Source organism: Leuciscus leuciscus, assembly GCF_965113295.1.
Source record: "Leuciscus leuciscus genome assembly, chromosome: 13".
NCBI lineage: Eukaryota > Metazoa > Chordata > Actinopteri > Cypriniformes > Leuciscidae > Leuciscus > Leuciscus leuciscus.
In genome coordinates this window covers 39,530,698-39,554,193 of record NC_138737.1, presented here as the reverse complement: position 1 = coordinate 39,554,193, position 23,496 = coordinate 39,530,698, and the positions used below count along the sequence as shown (strand labels likewise).

Here is a 23,496-nt window from a genome sequence, read left to right as displayed (position 1 = left end):
AAGCATTCAAAACTTACAGTTCTGCACAGAATGCTGTATTTTAAAGCGATATGGAGGAGATTATGAGGAAACTGCTGGTCAACGGCTCTGGCCGAGCTGTGATATAAAACTAAACGCTATGGCTATTTCTAAGAAAAGGGGAGGAGCTGTTCGACATGCCCCGCCCTGTCTTCCTGTTTCAGTGTAAATTAACGTCAACACACTGAATGATGCTGCGCGTTTAAAGGCACTTCAGTGGGCCTTAAAGATCAGTTCACACTACTATAAAGATAAATATATTACTGTATTCATTTCCACACCAGCGGACAATATCGTTCTGTTTATTATAAGCGCTCGCTTACATAAATTCCCTTAATTCCCCTTTAGAACTTATTTAATTCCTTTATGGAAAATGTACATTTAAATACAGAAATGCATTGTCATTCTACATATTGCATAGTCATTTTGCATATTACATTTCTAATTGAATATTGCTACCCATATGCTTCCATAATAGAAGACAGGTTACAAGAGAAGAAGAAGCAGCACCTCCATGTCGGCAGGGGGCGGTAATTCACCTCTAGGTGGTTTGATGATCGCCAATAGACGCTAGAAGAAGAGTTTTGCTCATGTAGTCCTAAAACAAACATGGCGGCGCCAACGCCGGAGGATTCGTCCAGCACACACGTGGAGAAAAAGAGCAAGCAAAAGGTAAACATGATCAATCTCTGCTCTGGCGACAACAGCACTCGCTTTTCACTAAGATGTGAGAAGTCTATAGACATAGTATAAATGTATTTTTTATATCGGATAGTCAGAGGAAAGCCTGGAAAGGTAAGATGTTGTCATCATCGCAAAAATACATCGCTTCTTTATTTTCACGGCTTTATAATATTATACTCAACATTTCTTCTTAAGCTTTTTGATAGAATATAAGAGTCAAATCTATCGTTTGAAAAGTGTACAGTGTGGTTGATGGTATCATGTGTGGTAATATCAAGGTACTCTGATATACTATAGTACTGAATAAATAGCATATTAACTATTATTTTCTTAGTATTTCAATACACCTCTTCTGTAATGAGCCTGTTTTGAATTAATATTCATTCAGAAAATTCTCAATTCTTATTGAGCAAAGAAGTTCCTAAACATAAATATATAATCTATACTGTATTATTTACATATTATTTCTATACATCTCTTCTGTAATGAGCATGTTTTGAATTAATATTCATTAGAAAAAATCCTTATTGAATTCTTGAAGTTCTTGAAAACATAATCTTAAGAAGTTTGAAATAATCTCATTATTTCCCAGAAGAAAAAAAAATCTTAATAAAAACATTTTCACTGCTTATTAATATTTGGAAACCTTTAATCCACTGAAACAAAAGCCACCAAAACATTTGCAGACACTCATTACTTTCTGTATTTCTAAGAACTTCTAGATTTTTTTGGTTCCACTTTATTTTAAGGTGTCCGGTTACAGTGTGTAATAATAATTAACTTACTATAGGGTTCGGTTTAGTTGCATGTAATTATTATCCATAATTTATAGATATTACATGTAATGTGTAACAAGGAAACTGAAAAATAAAAGGTTGCCGAATGTTATTATCATTTACAGTCTTATTTATTAACCCTCCAAGGTGAATATTGTTTACCATTCAGGGACAATTGTTGTCATGGTCATCTGCATTTACTTCCCATGGAAGACATTTGTTCCTGATTGAAAATGTAAAATAAAGAAAACATTTCTGAATGTGTTTGTCTTTTCCTCGCTCAGCTTTCAAAACGCTATTGGGAGGAAACAAAAAACACAGACCAGAAGAAACCCGAGGAAGAACCGAGTAAAGATGTGCAGAACCAGAGTGAAGCAACAGTAAAAGAAAGGTCATTAAAAAGGAAGAAAGGTGAAAGTGACAAACCAGTGGTAAGAGTTTGTTTTTCCATTCAGTGACTTTAGTTTACTAGTATGTTATGTATGAATGTGCTAGTATGCTAATCAGATCAATGCTGCTTCTCACGGCTGGACATGAGCGGTTTTGTTCAGCAGACGCTGTGACTAGTGGTTTTCCAAAGTTACAAGCCACTCAGCAACTGGCCACAATTTTGACATCGATATCATGTCAAAACATTTGAGAACAACTGCATTAAGCATGAAATTTGCTTCTTTTGCACCATTATCGTAGTTCCCAAATAATCACGATTAAGTGTTTTAAAGCAACACTCCACCGTTTTTTCATATTAAACTATGTTATTCCCTTAACTAAGACGAGTTGATTCATACCTCTCTCGTCTCAGTGCGCGCACTCAATCGCTCTGGCGCGCGGCGCCACTTTGATAGCACTTAGCTTAGCCCAGTTCATTCATTAGGAACCAAACAGAGATGAAGTTAGAAGCGACCAAACACCTCCACGTTTTCCCTATTTAAATACAGTTACACGAGTAGTTATGAATAGCACTTGGGAGCACTTCGACTCGGCGCAGTAAAAAGTCACTCCTGTAAAATCCTCTCCCTCTCACTTCTGTCATTAGAACCAACGTGACTTTTTACTGCGCCGAGTCGAAGTGCTCCCAAGTGCTATTCATAACTACTCGTGTAACTGTATTTAAATAGGGAAAACGTGGAGGTGTTTGGTCGCTTCTAACTTCATCTCTGTTTGGTTCCTAATGAATGAACTGGGCTAAGCTAAGTGCTATCAAAGTGTCGCCGCGCGCCAGAGCGACTGAGTGCACGCACTGAGACGAGAGAGGTATGTATCAACTCGTCTTAGTTAAGGGAATAACATAGTTTAATATGAGAAAACGGTGGAGTGTTGCTTTAACAATCGCCAACACACAACTTAATCACACCCTTAATTGTTTTAACTCCACCTTTGGTTTCCTGCACCTAGAAGTCTTTGCTTCAATTATGTCCTAATTTGAACAGTCAAGAAGTTAATATTTCAGCAGAACCTTCTCATCGGATCATATTGTGTATTTAGAAAGAGAAAGAGAAAGAGGACCCTTTTCCCGGTCAGGCTCCGATACCAACAGAACGGCTCCAGAAGTTTCGGAGAGGAGAGAAACACAAAGCGGTGAGTCCCGATTTATACTTATACTGGTGACATTGTTCAAATGCGTTCCTGTATATTTTAACACTTGCTTTGAGTCTATTCGGCATATAGAAATGGATGCAAGTTGCTGTTAGGGGTGGGAAATATGATCAAAATCTTATATCACTTTATGAGAATTAAGTTTTTTTGTTGTTGCTGTAAATAATATTTTTACAATACCAAAATGAAAGATCCCAGTGAACTTTCATACATTTCAATACCAATTTCAATACCAAAGAAATAAGATATTTACCTCAAAATATACCGATAACCATCTGAACACCCTAATGTACATTACTGATGACAAAGATGTAAAAGTCAGTAAAATCACGTGAGATCACGCATGGACTTCTGGGAATGTCCTTTTACTGATTTTCACAGTAAATTATACAAAAATACAGAATGACACGACCAGCCGATGTTCTTGGCAGATTTTGTGAGATTCACACCAATAACTCTTGACACATTATCTGAATCTTTACATAAGGACTAGGGATGCACGATATATCTTATCGGCCACCACATCGGTATCTTTATATCGGTATAAATGTTCATTTTCGATGTTATCGGCCTGATAAGAAAATGTGGCTGATATATTAAAGCTGATAAATAATGGATTATTTCCTTCAGCTGAAACACTTAAGATGCTCAATGTTCAACATGATGGTTTTGAATTGCTTGAAATATGATTGAAATCACTTAAAAAAAGGAAAATACAGTTCAGTGCAACATGTGCAGCGCACGTCTGTCATATCGGCTACATAAAATCATAATCAGAACATTATAATTGTGTGCTTGGGACTTGGTTTTTAATGATGAGACTTGTTTTTGTAATCCATAATTTGGATTTAATTGTATCGTCCAATATATCGGTTATCAGCTTTTAAATATAAAGAGTTATCGGTATCGGCCAAAAGTTTCATATCGGTGCATCCCTAATAGGGAATGTATTTTGTGTGTTCACACTCTTTCTCTCTGTGATGTGTCAGCCCGCAGGAGCCGGGAGAAAGCTGAAAGAGGCCATTGTGTTCTCGGAGTCCGTGTCTGAACTCGCTCAGAAACAGGCCGCACGATACGACCTCCTACTTCCAGAGGATGCTGGGTAATGTAGTTCACATATTGTGCCAGATGAAAAGAAGAATGACACTATGACAAACACTCACATGATCTCATTCCTAGATGACAACGGTTCAGCCATGTCTATTAAAAATACTGTCCTTTCAACCACACACACAGCATCGTTATTTCCATTACAAATATTCAAATTATCACGGACGTACTGGGATAAAAGTTTATAGTTTGGCAATCAAAATGGAGCAAATCACCTTTTGAAAGTAACTTAGCGCTTCAGATTACGATTGTGTCGATTACATCATTACACCAGTAGGTGGCGACAAGTGACTAAAAATGTATTTGTCATCGAATCATTCAAGAAATTCGTTCAGAAATGTGGATTCATCCAGTAATGAAACAAGTGAAGTATTTATGAGTGAGTCATTGAATCATTCATTCAAACTGATTTTTAAAAAACGTTATACTTGTAGTATATTACATGTTATTTTGTTTGGTTGTCTGTTCAGAATCGTGATCTGTGTTTGAAACAAAGAAATTGTAAATCTCAATTTATCCAGAATCGTGCAGCTCTACTTTAATTTATATATTGAGGGTCAAACTAATTATATAAACTTTATAAAGTCCCCCTGTGGTGAAAATCCAGCTTTTAATGTTGTTTATGTGTCTATGTGGTGTTTTAATATGCTTTAAGACAAACCATGTGTAAAGTCATGTGGAGTGGAGGCGGGGCTAATTTGCATATTCATAGAACCATGTATACTAAATGAGGCAAGGGTGTCGAGTTACATTCAAGATATTTTAAGGGATGAAATTATTGACTACAGGGAGACTTTAAGATTATTGGCCAGTAGGTGGCGATATGCACTATGTAAATCGCCATTAAACAACAATACTGTATTATGGCATGTTGGAACCAATAACCATGAGTAAGAAAGATTTGGGTTAATCAACCGAGAGTTTGGGATTTATGTGACGGCAAGTTGACCCTGCTTTCTGTTATTTCCCCCAGAAGCCTCAAACACTGAAGTTACAAATGGCAGTGACTGCTCTTGGATAGAAAAGATTAGCTTGGACATTTGGTTTAACTACTGTTTGTGTGTTTGTATTCTTCATATATTCATAAATGTACACACACATAGAGCTCATGTCTGTCTGCTTGTCTTCAGCTTCCTGGAAGGAGACGAGGGTGAAGACACAAGTACAATCTCTCAAGATGACATCGCAGATGCTGTTGACATCACTTCTGGAACAAAGGTGAACTATTTTAACTCTAGAAACTGCAGCGAGACCAATAATAAACAGTAGAGTTTGTTGACGCCCCCCTTCACACACAAAGTCTTTACTGGTAAAATACCGTTTAGAGATTGAATGTGAACCGGACGTTTTCAAAAATACCAGTTCTGTTGATTTTCCAGTATGAAAAGTTGTAACATTACCAGTGTGATGCTGTGTGTTAAAGAATAAGATTACCAGTATCATTATCAGTAGGTCAGGACGTGCTGATGTCAGAAGTCTACTCTGGGCCAATCACAAAGCTCAGAAGGAGATGATGCGATTACTCCTCATTTCATCTAACTATCACTTTTATACCTTTTATAATTCAACTTCTAGAATCGATATTAATTCAAATTAAATTGCTTTATTTTTGTCCTTGCTTATAGACAAGGACGAGGTTGACAGAAGTTAGACACTTTCGTTCCAACAGAGGATGAAATGTGTCGTTATCAATGAGTGTTTAGTGACATAATATCCCTGAAGTGGACGCGTGGAAGAGACGTGAGACTGAATGCACTGAAAAGCCCCTGCGCTACTCGCGTCTATATATAAAAAATACAGTAGAGCTGCGCGATTCATCTTTAAAAGACTGTGATCTCGATTCAAACATGCACGTGATCTTCTGATTCGTCGGTCTATTAAACCTTTTATAAAATAATATCGCAACATTCAAAGCTGTGTTGGCGCTGACCCGGAGAGAGTCGTCATGAAACGGCTTCACAAACAGTCTTTTCAACCTCATGGGTTCATTATTTCTGTGATGCAATAGTTCAAATGATCATAGAAGTACTTGGAAAAAAGTTTAAAGTTCAAATATAAACACTGATGTCTACAGTAGTGATCAAAATAGAGTAAATCAGCTTTTGATAGAAACTTGGCGCTTAAAATAATGCATTTATCGATTACATTGTTCCGCCAGTAGGTGGCGACAAGTGACTGTTACAATTTTTGTTATTGAATCATTTATTCAGGAGTATGTAGTGCTGTATGATGCTTCTGAATAAAACTCAGAAAGATGTGATGATTTGCTTTTGTAAATATGACTCATCTTATACATCATGTACAGTCTGTATATAAGTGTATGATTTAGCTTTTCCCGATGGTCTAGTGTTAAAAAAAAATCGCAATGCATTGCAATATTGAATCGCAGTACTTGTAGAATCGCAATTCTTAAAAATCAAAATGCATATCGGCACCCCAGTATCGTGATAGTATCAAATCGGGAGATGGGTGTATAGTCCCAGCCCTAGTTTTGAATAGTTTTTCTATTATACGTAAATTTGCGCTTGATGGACGTTGGCCGAGATTCATCATCACTGCGGCTCTGCTGTTGGATATTATTGTGTGACGTCTCGTGTTTTTAAGAGCAAAACCCTTTACGCCTGTCAGTCAAAAGCAAAAAAAAGGTCAAATTGGACAGAAAGCGTCTGAAATAAAGACAACAGTGAAGCATTTAAAGGGCATTACCGAGGTTTAGCGGTATGTTGGTGCTGATGTGTAAATGGTCTCTTAGGCTGCATTTACACTGCAGGTCTTGATGCCCAAATCCGATTTGCTGACTATATCCGATTTTTTTTGACGACCCGCTTACATCATCTTTTAAAAGTGACCCGTATCCGATTTTTGCATTTACACTATACACTGCCGAAACTACCAAATGTAGACGTTCTGACCCGGAAAAGGAAGTAAAACAGCACGAAATGCAATGGATGCAAATGGAAATAAAATTTTCCAGTGTTTTTTGCTTCCACAATATTTTGAAAAGTCCGCAAAAAAGTCAGCAAAACATTGGTCTCGTACGGCGGAGAAAAAAAGAGGAGAGCCCTTGTTGCAGCCTGGTCGAATTTAGCGATGATCGCTGCAACATCGGTTCAAAGGGAGGTTTGGATGCGGCAAAGGACTCAAGACTGGTGGGATCGCGTTGTTGGATATAATGAGTCACGTGATCTCAGTTGGTGGTGTCCACGTCACTTTTTTCCGTATCCGTATCCGTATCCGATTCATATCCGATTTATTACCACATATGAGTGAGGCCTGAATCCGATCTGAGAAAATCGGAATCCATGCAGTTTTTTCCTGCTTACACGTTCACCGGAATTGGGTCACTTGAACCATGCAGTGTAAATGGGGCCTTAATGGTAAAAAGACTGAATGTCATTGCTTGTCTGAACGGCATAATACAGAAAAGTCAATCTGGTAATTTCACACTAAATTTAACATGTTTAATGTTTAAAAGGTGGTAATGAATTTCACAGATGGAGGATTTTGTGTTTGCTTTGAGATTAATATTAGCATTAGCATCACTGGTCAAAGTTTGCAATAAGGTGTTTTGAAAGCAGAGTCTGTTACGCTGCGTTTGTGTCCTCAGACTAAAGCCTTTCATAAGTGTGTCGAATCAGTCCCTGCGGCCTCGTCCCCGGATTCACAGATAAAAGATTTCTGCTTAGATGTTCCAGTGAGGAATCTATTGGTTTTTGTGCATATTTTTGGACCATATTTAATTCAGATTATGAAGCCACATGCAGCAGTGTTGCGAAAGAATCCAGAGAAATGAATCAAAGCAAATGGATTTACTTCTTTAGAAATCTAGAAACAAATCTTTGCTACTATTCATTTGTAAAATCTGACATTTTAGAAAGTGAACAAGCATGTATAAATAGTATGGGTGGACCGGTACACAGAAGTCACGGTTCGGTTCAGACATCACGGTTCGGTACGAGTTCGGTACGATGGAGGGAAAAGCAAAACAAAAGTGCAGAAGGCTTGAGCATGTCTCAGGCTGGACCACCAAAGGAAAATAAATTACTTAAGTAATTTATTTTTTAAATAAGTTTTATTAATAAAGTAAAGGCATAGAACAAATTTATTTGTAGTGCACTGACAATAGTTTTATATAATTAGTTTATAAATTAAATTAATAAAAAGACAAAAAGACCTTGAGATATCTTTGGTAACTGAACCTGAATGAATTGAAAATTAATTTGCTACATTTCAGATTAATATATTTGTTTTCCTTAATTTTAATTAACAGTAACTTAAACACTTTGCAGTTTTAATGATGTCCTGTATAAACAAAATGACGGAGTATGTTTTTATGTTTCCACTGTTCGATCGCGCCCGCGCCTCACACACACACACACACAAATATAAGTAAACACTTTGCGACTTTTCGATCGCCCCCTCCCCTCTCTCTCTCTCTCTCACACACACACACTCTCACACACACTCTCACACACACACACAACATATTCCAGCATTGCAATCTCTACATCGCAGCCTGCTTCAGAGCTAAGGCGGAGATACAGATTAGGTGTCCCTAAAGAACCCGCGTATCTAACAGTAGTTCTGCATTACATTCATTAATTTGCATTGTAAATGTATGCACCGAGCCGTGACGCCTGTACCGTTTCGGTTCAATACGAATACATGTACCGTTCCACCCCTAATAAATAGTGGTGTAAAATATTAAACCGATTTGTATAGGCCTACAGGTTTTTTAGCAGCTACACATTTGATATGTTGTACTAAGTGTTTCTTGTTCTCTCCCCACAGTACTTCAACCTGCATCTTTCCCAGTTTGGCCCATACAGGCTTGACTACAGCAGAAATGGACGGTATGTGCTAAAGGTTTAATACACATGTATTCTAGTTCAGAACTGATGGATCACTACATGTTAAAAGGGTCGGTAACAACTAAGAATGTTTGATATGATGAAAGGGAGAAACCTTTAGAAATACATTTTTCAAACATGCCCAGTTAAAACTTGTTTATTAATAAATGTTGGGAAAAAACACTCTTTATCCGTTTATAAAATGATAAACCCAGATGAGTTATCTAAAAGAAATCATTCACTCTTATTTGTTTGTCTAATATGTAAAAAAAAAACACGTTTCTTGTATGTCACTTCAGTTATGAATTACATGAATCATGTAAATCGTGCCATTTTCAATTAAAAAATTCAAATGCAAAATTCGATATAAAACAGTTGAGTAGTTTACATCACTGGATATTACTGCCGATCATTAAACATTTCTATCATAAAACATGAACAAATTTGTATTTTTATATGCATGAAATTGGGAAAAATGTCTTAAAGGATGAGTTTGACTGTCAACACCTCAGTATTTAAATTATTATACCTGTTTTTTTCCTTCTTAATGTACATTGTTGATATCACTGTACCTTGTCTAATAATATTCAGACAGTTTCGTTGGGAGATTGTTTGATTAAACTCGTAATCATAAAGTGTGAACAGAAGTAGATTTCTGTTGTCTCACTCACATTTACACGTACATTTTGGAACCTAGTAATTACATTTCTGTGTAAATCTATAAATAGGATAAACACATTAACTGACAAAGGTCTGCCATTCATTATTATTTTTTCTGACAACCCTGTTTTTTTTCCCCCTTGAATATCAGTTTTCTTGAGATTTTACCATTTAACTACCATAATTAATCTTATTAAAGTAAACATTTAATCAGATTTTTAAGAAGAAAAAAAGTGCTCTTTTTCTTTATGATCTCAGGACATTTACTTCAATATACCATGAACATTTTAATCCAGAAATTTAAATCGTGTTCATTATAGAAGAGGTAAATTGCACAAATTTAAATGCGTGTGTGTATGTATATATATATATAATATATATATATATATATATATATATATATATATATATATATATATATATATATATCTCCATAACAATTATATTTATCTGCCACAGGCATCTGCTATTGGGTGGAAGGAAAGGTCATGTGGCCTGTATCGACTGGCAGTCCAAAGACCTGATGTGTGAGATGAATGTCATGGAAACGGTGAATGACGTCAAGTAAGTGCACATTCATTAAGACGAATCTCTTGATTTTAAGCTTTGCTTAGAAAATAATATATTTTTAGATTTTGTTTTGCATGGCTGGCTAAAACATGTTTTTTAACACAAAGCAAGCGACCTCTGCTAAACTCTTGTCTTCAGTACATGAAGAGCAGTGCCACCGTCTGACTGGCCAGGTTTCAGTCCAGCTGATTTCTGCTTGTGAGCCTCATTTCTGTAATCTCTGGGAAATCAGAGGGAGTTTTTGGGTGCGGCAGCTTGAGTTAATTGTCTCTTTCCATCTATAATTATACTTGCAAATATCAGCCTGGAGGCAGCTTGCAGTCTTCAGGACGTGGTAGTAGGCTGGGTGATAAAACTGGTAAAATTATTATATACACTACCGGTCAAAAGTTTTGGATCGGTACGATTTTCCTGCTCACCAAGGCTGCATTTATTTGATAAAAAAAAAAAATATATACATTAATATTGTGAATGATTTCTGAAGGATCATGTGACACTGAAGACTGGCGTAATGATGCTGAAAATTCAGCTTTGATCACAGGAATAAATTACACTTTACTGTATATTACATAAAAAATAACTGTTTTAAATTGTAATAATATTTCACAATATTATTATTATTATTTGTATTTTTAATCAAATAAATGCAGTCTTGATGAGCAAAAGAGACTTTTAAAAAAACATTAAAAATCTTACCGATCTAAAACTTTTGACCGGTAGTGTGTGTGTGTGTATATATATATATATTGCTGAAGATATTTCTACCAGTTTAAATATTTTTGTGTCATGGTTATACCACTTTCCGGCAATGCTGAATCTTCAAAAACAAGAATAACATTTTCCCAATTTGTAATTTTGCAGTGTTTATCAGTGCCGTGTTCATGACTATTTATTAAATAAAATCTAGCCTCGCATAGCCAGACCTTCAAACTGACGGCAGAAGGTCTGGACTCCATCACAGCTTTCATTGGCCAAGGATCGCCCAAGAGATACTCTGACTGACATGTTAAGCAGCCAGTCACGGTTTGTTTTGTTCAGCGTCATGTTTAGGGGCGTGAAAATGTAAAGTCGATGTCTCTACAATAACAGACCAGTGTGTAAAACTCTTTAAAGAGTCTATGCCATGAACTTCACATACTTTATATAAGCACTCATTGTCACAGTTGTAAACACAACAGCTCTCCTCTTCCATGAGGGGGTTTGGCATCAGAACGGCTTTGTTTCCAGGTGGACCTTTAAAGAACGTGACACACTTCTCCAGGACATCCTGTAAGAATTCAACCAGTCAGATAACAGCGTTTCCCATTTTGTGTGGCATATGCATGCATCATTTCTGCAGTAAGAGTTGAACTGGTCTCAGCCTCAGACGTCACGCCCACAGACCATCGTCTGAGACTAGGTCTACTACCCTTACTTCAGAAATTATCTTTCTTTTTCCAGTGCTTTTTAATAGGGCTGCTCCAACTAAATATTTTCTAGTTGACTAGTAGTCGTTCATTTAAGCCATTAGTCAAATAATCACACGTTTATATTAATTTAATGGGGGAAAACTAACCATAATGAAACTTAAATGTATATATATAGGCGTAATTTATAGCCTATTCAGTGCTCAAGTGCACTCATAAAGCTTTATACGGATTACATAATCTGAGCATTTGTTTTCAATCTGAATTGGTTCATTTAATAGTAGACCGTTCAAGCTTTCTATAGATATTTCTCTTGTCTGAGGCAAGTAGCCTTTACGTGTCTCTTGAGGCAGAACAGGCCGAGTTTGTAGAAATCCTGGAGGAAGTTCTTTGTATTGGTCTGGCACATTTGAAATTAAGTCAGTCCAGATTCAGTTTATGTAGGGTTTTTAGTAATGAGTGAATGTCTCTCTCGTTCTACCTCCAGGTGGCTTCATACGGAGGCCATGTTTGCTGTGGCACAGAAGAAATGGCTCTACATCTATGACTCTAAAGGTGTGGAGCTCCACTGCGTGAAGAAGTTCAACGACGTCTTGAAAATGCAGTTTCTGCCCTACCATTTCCTACTCGCCACTGCGGTGCGTCAGCAGATGCTTTTGGACAAACTTTGAACTTCTTTAACGCTTTGTTAACCTTCCAAATAGGAATGACTGTGCACTGTTCTTTTAAAAGTAATGAAGAAGTTGTTCAAGTGTCAATGCACAACGTATTCAGTTCAGGCTATTCCAGAGATTAGGAGCCGAATGTGAGAAATCTCTTCCTCTTTAAGTAGACTTTGATATCCTCGGTACGATGAAAGGTCCAGAGTTTTGATAGGAGATTGGTTAAATACAAATAAGATAGACCGTTTAGGGTTTTATAAGTGAGCAGAAATATTTATAATCCATATGGAATTTAACAGGTAGTCAATGTTGAGATTATAAAATGATATGATCATATTTCCTTGACCTGGTAAGAATTCTAGCAGCTGCTTTTTTGGACTAAATGTAGTGTTTATTGAAGATGCAGGACGACCACCTAGTAATTCATTTCAACAATCCAGTCGTTGCTGTCTCATATTGCACCCTGATTTTTAAAGAGGACCTATTATGCCCTTTTACAAAGTCTTGAATATGTTTCTGGGCTCTACTAGAACAGATTCATTCATTATTTTCCTCATATTCTCCATTGTTGCAGCTCCTCTCTTCCCAGTCTGTCAGTAACGCTCTGTTTAGTTCCTGTCTCTGTGAAGCCCCTCCTTCTGAAAAGCACACTGTGCTCTGATTGGTCGGCTGGAGCAGTGTGTTGTGATTGGTTGAACGCTTTGAGAATGTCCCGCCCCTTACCACAACCGCCAGTTTCAACACACTACTAACTCACTCAACCAGGCCCCGCCCCTTTATTCTGTGTATTAATTATTTCAGGGATGCACCGATATGAAAATTTTGTCTTGTACTGATAATTCTTTATATTTGAAAGCCGATAACCGATATATTGGCCGATAAATCTAAATCCAAATTTTTATATACAATTTGAGATTCTGATTACAAAAACAAAAAGTCTCGCCATTAAAATCCATGTCCAAAAAACACACAATTATTACATTCTCATTATAATTCTATGTAGCTGATATGACAGACGTGCGCTGCACATGTTGCACTGAACTGTATTTTCCTTTTTTGAAGTGATTCTAATCATATTTCAAGCATATTTCAGTGCAAATCTGAAGTGTCTCTCAGCTGAAGGAAATAATACATTATTTATCGGCTTTAATATCTCGGCCAAATTTTCTCATCGGTCCGATAACGATAACATTATAAATGATCATATATAGGCCGATACCAATATGGTGCATCCCAAAATTATTTAAATGAGGAATATTGTGATGTGTTCGTTCCCGGAAGAAAACTCAAGACTCCAGTGGAGGCGTTTCAGACAATCAAAGTTTTTGCGTATGAAAAAGAGATTTCTCCCATTTGTATTTCAAGCTGTATTCCTCACAGGTTTTCCATATGTCACTATAATGTTAATGTTTTGCCCTTTCAGAGTGCCACAGGGTTTCTGCAGTATCTGGATGTGTCGGTTGGTAAAGAGGTCGCAGCCATCAACACTAAACTGGGGCGTCTAGATGTGATGGCGCAGAATCCCTATAATGCAGTGGTTCACTTGGGTCACCCGAACGGCACCGTGAGTCTGTGGTCGCCCAACCAGAAAGAGCCGCTGGTGAAGATGTTGTGCCATCGGGGTGCTGTGCGTTCCTTAACCGTGGACAAAACCGGCATGTGAGTGTCACTATATACTGGGGGAATTCACTTCAGGAGTTATACTAATGTTTGTTGACGCTGAGTCTCGGTTCATTTGTTTATATATGAAGGTAATTTATGTTCGTGCTCCAGTTCACACAGACCGAGATTGCAGAAAGCACATCCTGTTTTTTTAACACACATTAAAGTACACCCTTAAAGGGATACTTCACCGATTAGCATTAAGCTTTGTATCAGTAGAAACCCGGTAGTATTCTCGAATGGCTGTGCTTCCCTCCCTCATGTCCCCCTGAGACCAGAGATTTCTGTATTGTGTGTCTGGAAAAAAACCTCTGATGATGCAAAAATCATCATTTAGCGTCATCATCAGAGGCTCTTCTGTCCAGAGGCGAGAGACTCCAGCCAGTAGGAGGAGCTCGTCCCGCATGTGTTCAACCCGCCCATAGGGGGATCTCACCATAAAATGCCGTCTTTTCGAGTCGACTAGTAGCCTAGCTGTATCATTTCTCCCGATACTGCCCTCTGTAACCGGTGGGCGTGGCTTGGGAGTGTCCTCGTAGAGCAGCGAAGCAAGTGCATTCTGGGAGTTGTTGTCTTTCATCCACATGAGCCAAAAATATATTTTCTGGCTTTTCTCAGTCTAGAAGGCTCCAACTTCTAAAATAATTTCACATTTCTACTACATAAATGACCCAATTTAAATACACATTCATCTTTCCTGCGGTGAAATAAGTTTCGAATGATGCACTACTCGTACTTATCTGTATGACAAAAAACTGAGTATGGTTTATACAGATCACTTTATACTGGGGGAATTGAATTCAAGAAATTATACACAACCGGTTGTTGCATCTTTAAAAAAAAAAGAAAAGAAAAGAAAAACACATTGTGCCATCATGGCAATACGCCAGTCCTTGTGCTTTCTGTGGGTATAGTCAAGTCACCTTTATTTATTTAGCGCTTTTTACAATATAGATTGTTTTAAAGCAGCTTTACAGAGATAATAGGAAAGTAACAGAGATTGTTTTGGCTTTACAGCAGCTCTAGAAGAAAGTCATTGTCCAGCTAAAGTCAGATTTCAATTGATTTATTTCCGTTTGTAAAAATCATTAGTTATTAACTTAGGGGTCGCTAACACGACACTTTTACTGCGCTCTGGCTGTTAATTTACACGAAACTGGTTTTGGTTTGGTGTGTTGAAGTTTTGGTGGCCTGAGAACACAAACTTTGAAGTAGGTTTCAAAGTGCTAGTTATAGAAAATAAGGTATAGAAAATTCTAGAAATGTTATGGCAATTTTTCAGAAAAAAAAAATTCCACTGTAATCATAGCTTTAAAAGACAACTAAGGTCATGAACTTTTCCTGCAGCATCTCATTGTGTGTCTGCTATTTTACAGATGTGTTCTTCACCACTGTGAAGTGACGTGACTATCAGTCATATTTGTGACATGTCATATTTGTTAATTGCAGGCACATGGTGACGTCAGGTCTGGACCGGAAGCTGAAGGTGTATGACATCCGAGCGTTTAAACCCCTTCACTCCTGTTTTCTCCCAGCTGGAGCCTCTTGCCTGTCTCTGAGCCAGAAAGGACTGCTTAGCGCTGCTACTGGAGATGTTGTACAGGTAGTGTACATGTACAGTGATGCACACACAAGATCATCATCCACGGTCCTAACCCAACCCTTAACAATAACCTATCCCTGAAGTCAGACCAGCGCATATTCAGCTGCAATTATACCAAAACAAATCACTCCTAAGTCAAGTCATCTTTATTCATGTAGCGCTTTATACAATACTTAATGTTTCAAAGCAGCTTCACAATAATAAACGGGAAAATAACATAATCAAATTCTGCTGTAAAGCAGCTGTAAAAAGACAGTAGTGTTATTCTTCAGTTCAGTGTTGATTCAGTTCAATAACTGTACATTTCAACAATAATGAAACAAGTTAATTTCAGTACTGAAGACAAGTGTTATTCACTGAGTCTGTTCAGTGTTCATTCAGATCAACAACAGTTCCGATGTCGCAAACTTCATCAATTATGCCATATTATTCTAGTGTTATTGCAGTCGAATCGATAATACTGAGTGCTAATGTCCCCCTGTAGTCGATAATTGTATCCCTTAAAACTCATCTTTGATCAACAAAGTTACATATTGAAATGTTTTTTCCTTGAAAAAAAACCCATCTTCATGCCTTAAAATAGCTTGACTGTAACTCGACACCGTTGCCTTATTTAATATACGGAGTTCTATGAATATGCAAATGAGCCCCGCCTCCGCCAAAAAAAAACTGGAATAACAAAACGTGAGAATGAGTCTGATTTTATTACAACGTGTAAGTGGCTATTGATAGTGGACAATAATGTGTGTAATGTTCTGACACTGTTGAGGCTCGCGCAGACAAATGGAAACAAATAAGCGCAGCTCACACAAAGAAACTCCATTAACATACTGCGGTAAAAATTCTACATTTTGAGTTTTTATATTTACAGTATATGATACAGTTAAGCTACATCACACGATCAAGAGCGCTGTTTTCCTGAATACCATCATGATTGAAAAAGTGACACTGATTTCATACAACAGTTCAATAAACAAGAAGTTAATATTAAGTTACTTACATTTTAGATGTATTATTGAGTGTTTTTGTAATATTTCAGCAGTGAAAATAGATCCAAACAAAGATCACAGCAGAACCACTGTGCATCTCACTCCATTACTGAATGATCCAGCGTTTTGAACGAATCGGTTGAGTGAAAGATTCAATGACTCACTCAGAAACTGCCTCGTTCTTCAATGAATCAGCTGTTTGAATCAATGACTCACTCATAAACCGCCTCGTTCTTCAATGAATCAGCTGTTTGAATCAATGACTCACTCATAAACCGCCTCGTTCTTCAATGAATCAGCCGTTTGAATCAATGACTCACTCATAAACCGCCTCGTTCTTCAGTGAATCAGCCGTTTGAATCAATGACTCACTCATAAACCGCCTCGTTCTTCAGTGAATCAGCCGTTTGAATCAATGACTCACTCATAAACCGCCTCGTTCTTCAATGAATCAGCCGTTTGAATCAATGACTCACTCATAAACCGCCTCGTTCTTCAGTGAATCAGCCGTTTGAATCAATGACTCACTCATAAACCGCCTCGTTCTTCATGAATCAGCCGTTTGAATCAATGACTCACTCAGAAACTGCCTCGTTCTTCAATGAATCAGCTGTTTGAATCAATGACTCACTCATAAACCGCCTCGTTCTTCAATGAATCAGCTGTTTGAATCAATGACTCACTCATAAACTGCCTCGTTCTTCAATGAATCAGCTGTTTGAATCAATGACTCACTCATAAACCGCCTCGTTCTTCAATGAATCAGCCGTTTGAATCAATGACTCACTCATAAACCGCCTCGTTCTTCAATGAATCAGCCGTTTGAATCAATGACTCACTCATAAACCGCCTCGTTCTTCAGTGAATCAGCTGTTTGAATCAATGACTCACTCATAAACCGCCTCGTTCTTCAATGAATCAGCCGTTTGAATCAATGACTCGCTCATAAACTGCCTCATTCTTCAATGAATCAGCCGTTTGAATCAATGACTCGCTCATTAAGACGGATTAACTGGTGGTTTAGTTTCATGTTTAAATCTAATAATTTTTTCCTCAACATTTCTTATTTGTATATTCAAAAAATATTTTAAAAAAAAATGTGTCAATTATTTCATTTGATTAGTAACAGCCATATAGCATCTCAATATACTAATTACATTTATTGATCAAATTTAAGAATTTGAAATGAAAGATGAAGCATATATTTAATAATGCCCTTTTTAAAGGTAAAAAATATCCTCGGGGTAAATATCACAAACATGCAGATTTAAATGTCAAAGCTGATCGAACACTGATGAGAATATTGCTTTAGAATAAATTATATTTACACCACGAAAAAAAAGGAAAATCCGGACAAGCAATTTTTTACTTGAGCGAGTGAATGACCAATTTATTGTTGAGTCCTGGAGACATTCCTTATTTCTGATTTACTGGAGGACAAAACGGCATGTAACAAGACAGTACTGAATTCTTTTCAATATGTTATATATAGAAAATAATATGAAAGAGAGAGAAAAAGAAACCGCTGCACATACACATAAGTTGCAGTTATGAATGTTACACAACAGTTCAATATTGTAATATTAGAATACTTTCTCAATTGTAACATTGAAACAAGCTTTCTCTATAAAGCTGCTTTGAAACAATATCTATTGTGAAATACATATACGCTATACAAATTAACTTGAATTGAATTAATATTATAATGCTGCTATTAAGCCTCGTTCAGACCGCAAACCTGTTTTGAGAAATCATTCATTTGTGGTTTGAAATCAACTCAACTCACCTTTTATTTATAAAGCACTTTCAAAACCATTAGAATGGACCAAAGTGCTGTCCATAAACAGTTAATAACTCTAAAATACATAGAAACATAAAATAACATCAAAACATGACACTCACAATCACTCACAGTTCTCAGACCTAATCAAACGCTTGATAAAATAAGTAAATCCCACTCAAATTGCATTTCTGGAAATACACTTCAGTCAAACCGGATTTTGTGTGGTTCATGTCATTTTCTTGCACCATGTAAAACGTAAACATGTCAGATGTTCCTATACAGGACACATACATGTGAGGTTGTGTTGTCAGACTACCAGAAAACAATATAATGGAGACATGTTTTGAGATCAATGCAGATATTCCGGAAAACTAAAGAGTGGCATGGACACACAAATCAGATCTGAACCGTTGCGATACACCGTGTGGACAGTCAATACCTTAAATCAGATTACAATCGGATTCACAAATCAGATCTGGACTGACAGTGTGAACGTGGTCTTAGAGTTGTCTATGCATCCACAGGTCTATAAGAACGCTTGTGGAAGCAGCACTTTATCCAAACCCTACATGGCTCACCGCCTTCGAGGGCAGGTTTGTGGGCTTGCGTACTGCCCGTTTGAGGATGTTCTGGGAATCGGACATGATCAGGGCTTCACCAGCATGATTGTACCAGGTAAGACACACATACATCAAAGTTCACTCAAAGCACATGTTCACTCCTTCATACCTGCATGTATAGTCAGCTGTTTCATGAGCTCTGTTCCCAAACCTAGTGAAGCTTACACTGCATTGTAAAGCCCTGTTCGCACTGCCAGAGAAACACAGCAACATGACATTGTTTAATGCGAATGAACAGCAGTTTTCGGGAGATAAGTCAGATAATGTAGTGTTTCACAGTGTTATTTTAGTGTTAAGATTTATACTTTTTCAGTATATTGCAGAGATCATGACTTGAACCCTGTTTACACCTGTATTAAGATGTGTTTTGGTCGATCGGATCACAAGTGGACGGCTCTAAATACAGGAGTAAACGGGTCTAAAACGCTTTGAGCTCGTCCAGTTTCCTCCACTTCCAGAGTTAGTTGAAAACATATTCGACCGGATTGCTTTTGAGTGTAAACGCTCATGTGATCGAATGTGTTCAAACAGCCACTAAAGACCGTCTTCTCTCCGTCTACTGATCTAATGCGGGAACATTATGGGAAGAGCGATAGAGCGGGATTTAAACTGTCGACTGAAGACTCAAGTTTGGTTTGAAGATGAAAAACGTACGAAGCTCATCATTCCTGATTTCTAACACACACTCGTCTGCCAGAGCAGAAACTGAAGCTGATGCTCTCTGTGTGTTTCTCCGTCGTCTCAGGTCGCGTTCATATGTAAATTACATGAGCTTATTGTCCATTAGATCGAAAAAATCTGAAGAACCCTAACATGTAACATAGACCCTCCCCTCGAAGACATCAGTGGCCAGTTGCATAAACTGTTAAGACTAGTCTTACAAGTTAGTCAACCAATTTTATTCTTTAAAACTGTTAATAACTTTTTAAAGTCAGTAACATAAAAACGTAGATTGGTCTAATTTGACACCGAACAGTAAGACTGATTACCCCTAACTAACTTCTAGTTGATCATACTAGTTCTTAAGACACAGTCTTAACATAATGGCTATGTTTATGCAACTGGCCCCAGGACAGAAGTGTTTGAAAGTGGACAGAAGAGACGGATTAAAACACCAGGTGTAAACAGGAATGTTTCCCTCGTCTACTTGTGATCCGATTGAACAAAACGCATCTTAAAGGGCTGATTATAATGCCCCTTTCACAATATGTAAAATGAGTCTCTGATGTCCCCAGAGTGTGTATGTGAAGTTTCAGCTCAAAATACCCCACAGATATTTATAGCATGTTAATTTTCCTTTTTTGAGGGTGAGCAAAAACACGTCCTTTTGTTTGTCCCTTTAAATGCAAATGAGCTGCTGCTCCCAGCACAGGGGGCGGAGCTTCAAGAGCTCGTTCTTAGCAGACCCATATAGAGCCCTTTTTTGCGAGGCGGGGTTTATGTAAATTCTAGGGTTTGTGATGTCACTAACCCGTGAGGAATGTGGTGTAGTCTCTACCAGCCGTTGGTTGTAGTCCTTAAACTATTTCTTTTAAAGCAAATATCTCCCTTTGCTTTGAACTTTGAGCGTTGTAACTTTGCAGATGTTGTTTATGCTCAAACAGCAACATTACACACTAACTAAAGTTAGAAGAGTGAAATCATAATCATTCACCCCTTTAATATCAGGTGTAAACGAGGCCTAAATGTACAGGTCACATTTCACTTCAAAAAAGGAGAATGCAAGCTCTTGAATGTCTCTCCAGGTGCAGGAGAACCGAACTTTGATGCCCTGGACACAAACCCGTACCGCAGCTTCAAGCAGAGACAGGAGTGGGAGGTCAAGGCCCTGCTGGAGAAGGTGCAGCCTGAGCTGATCGGCTTGGACCCGGGACAGCTGGGTAAAGTGGACCACGCCAGCTTTGAGCAGAGGCACAAGGAACGGGTTGAGGCTTTGGTAAGTTCAGCACTGGTAACCCAGCACAAATGCATGTTTATGCATCATCTGAAAGCTGAATAAATGAGCTTTCCATTGATGTATGGTTTGTTAGGATAGGATAATATTTGGCCGAGATACAACTATTGAACATCTGGAATCTGAGGGTGCAAAAAAATCGAAACATTGAGAAAATCTCCTTTAAAGTTGTGCATTTATGTTCACGATTGTGCTGCATTCACTCTCAAAAATAAATGTTTTATATATTTACAGTAGCAAATTTACAAAATATCTTCATGGAATATGATCTTTACTTAAAATTCTAATGATTTTTGGCATAAAAGAAAAATCTATCATTTTGACCCATACAATGTATTGCTGGCTATAGCCACAAATAAACCTGTGCGAAATGTGACTGTTTTGTGGTCCAGGGTCACATATGGGCGAGAGTGCAGAAAGCTGGAACATCCAATTAGTAGTGGGCGATATTACCAATATTTTCACAATATCAGAACATTTCATTTCACGATAAAGATGTATATCACGATTTGTTTTTATTTGTCATAAAATATTATATGGTGCCCCTAGAGGGACATGAAGGGAAAAAATGAGACATGAGAAAAAAATGTTTTATGTTTATGCTTTTGCGTTCCCCTTGAGAAACTCAAAACGCAAGAACATTGAAAAAATGTTTTCCTCTCATCTCATTTTTTTTGTTCATCACCATGTCCCTTTAGAGGCTTTGTAAATTACAAACAATATTACAAAGATACAAATTAGATCACATAAAAAAAAATATATTTTACATGTATTAAGAAATACTGCAATAATCAAATGTAAAAAAAAATTAAAATACTGCATAGTATGAACGAAACATAAATTGATTCTTATTAAAGCTAGAGAAGTTATACAGTCAAGAGCAGCGAGTGATTTTCTCTTTGTGGTTTAACATTAATGACAGTTTTCAGCTTGTTTACGCTCACTTCAGACTAGACATGTATAAGGATTCGGTAATATATATCGCAATAATGAAACATGCACGATACTGGTATCGTGGACACTACAAAATACTGTGAATAATTATTTATTCCAAATAAATAAAAAATTTAGAGTGAATTTTAAGAATACTTTACCCTTCAACCATTTAAAATGCACAAAAAAATAGCCAATAGTGTTTAGTTTATATCACAGCTCGGCCAGAGCCGCTGACCAGCAGTTTCCTCATAATCTCTACAGTTTTTCCTCATAATCTCTACAGTTTTTCCTCATAATCTCTACAGTTTTTCCTCATAATCTCTACAGTTTCTCCTCATAATCTCTACAGTTTTTCCTCATAATCTCTACAGTTTTTCCTCATAATCTCTACAGTTTTTCCTCATAATCTCTACAGTTTTTCCTCATAATCTCTACAGTTTTTCCTCATAATCTCTACAGTTTCTCCTCATAATCTCTACAGTTTTTCCTCATAATCTCTACAGTTTTTCCTCATAATCTCTACAGTTTTTCCTCATAATCTCTACAGTTTCTCCTCATAATCTCTACAGTTTTTCCTCCTGATCTCCTCCATATCGCTTTAAAATACAGCATTCTGTGCAGAACTCAAATGATGTCTGAGATGTTTCCTGGTCTAACTCGATCACATGATCTGCTCTGTGTTTCGTGTCTCTGGACCGGAGCTTACGAGAAACCAGACGGTTTGATGTCATTAGTTCAGACTTTGTCTTGTCTTTATTTCAGGGCTTTGATCCATTGGCAAAAGAGAAGTTTAAGCCCATAAAAAAGAAGAAAGGAAGAAGTTCGGCTGGTTCTGTGGAGAAAAGAAAGAGGAAAGTCGCCCATGAGGATCAGAGGGTATTTACTTTTTATTTTTGTCTCTCAGTCTGTCGTCTTCAATGTATTTGCATGTTCAAGCTCAAGAGCACCTGAGAATGTTTGTATTAGTGGTGTTTGATACTGATCATGTGTGAGGTTTGTTAAAATCATTAATCCGAAGTATTAGACTGATGTGTTTGGAGTCGTCTCGCACCGTTTGAGACACATGTTATAGATATATATAGAGCGTAACAAGCCAGAATATCATAGACTTGAGGGATTTGAACAGTTAAAGGTCTAACTTACCCACAAATCCTCTCTCAGTATAGTGTTTCTCTTTTGCTCTCTGCTCACATCACTTCCTCTCTCGTGTGATTCTGCAGGATATAATTCGACAATCTGTACAAGAGAAAATGGACAGACAGAAAGAGCTGGAAGAGAAGTCCAAGGAGAAGAGAGAGTTGGGAATGAAGACGACTCTTGACCGTTTCAGGAAGTAGAGCGACGATCCCCGACCGCTGGGAACACGAGGACTAATGCAAAGCAGAACAGACATTTTTATAACAGAACCTCTGGGTGTCATTTCTACTGTTCCTTGATTGTGTACAAAACAAAGCTATTTGCTTGTTTAATAAAATACCTAGAATATCTATAAGAAATTGCACATGTATTTATCTTTAAAGACCGAGGAATAGTTTTCGTTTTTTAAATGCTTTCCACCCACACTTGCTTTTTGCAAAAGTTTCTTGTCCACACTGAAATCATCTTAATGCGTAGGCC

The 23,496-nt window shown here is 37.4% G+C and overlaps 1 protein-coding gene and 2 long non-coding RNA genes across 4 annotated transcripts in view; 2 read left to right on the top strand and 1 right to left on the bottom strand.

Moving 5' to 3' along the window:
• Nucleotides 1-23,496, top strand: part of LOC309513077 — a 136,720-nt gene that overhangs the window by 1,371 nt on the left and 111,853 nt on the right. The gene's annotated exons all lie outside the window — the stretch shown is intronic.
• LOC309513102 overlaps nucleotides 1-23,496 on the bottom strand; it is a 49,294-nt gene that overhangs the window by 16,376 nt on the left and 9,422 nt on the right. The gene's annotated exons all lie outside the window — the stretch shown is intronic.
• wdr46 (WD repeat domain 46) lies at nucleotides 606-23,375 on the top strand. 2 transcript variants are annotated; one of them, XM_082188738.1, is made up of 14 exons: nucleotides 606-690; nucleotides 1,763-1,909; nucleotides 2,976-3,056; nucleotides 4,064-4,176; nucleotides 5,315-5,402; nucleotides 8,976-9,037; nucleotides 10,154-10,258; nucleotides 12,158-12,308; nucleotides 13,756-13,991; nucleotides 15,444-15,597; nucleotides 18,894-19,044; nucleotides 20,735-20,925; nucleotides 22,642-22,755; nucleotides 23,100-23,375. In XM_082188738.1, exons 1-14 carry the CDS (start codon nucleotides 628-630, stop codon nucleotides 23,214-23,216), a joined length of 1,773 nt encoding a protein of 590 aa, XP_082044864.1. In that variant the 5' UTR covers nucleotides 606-627; the 3' UTR covers nucleotides 23,217-23,375. The 2 variants fall into 2 exon arrangements, with proteins under 2 accessions (XP_082044864.1, XP_082044863.1); XM_082188737.1 differs by having other exon boundaries at nucleotides 2,970-3,056.

Coding starts and splice junctions, on each gene's coding strand:
- wdr46 (XM_082188737.1), top strand. CDS start 628: ATGGCGGCGCCAACGCCGGAGGATTCGTCCAGCACACACGTGGAGAAA. Junction 12,309..13,755: donor ATTTCCTACTCGCCACTGCG/GTGCGTCAGCAG, acceptor TTGCCCTTTCAG/AGTGCCACAGGGTTTCTGCA. Junction 20,926..22,641: donor AGGAACGGGTTGAGGCTTTG/GTAAGTTCAGCA, acceptor TCTTTATTTCAG/GGCTTTGATCCATTGGCAAA.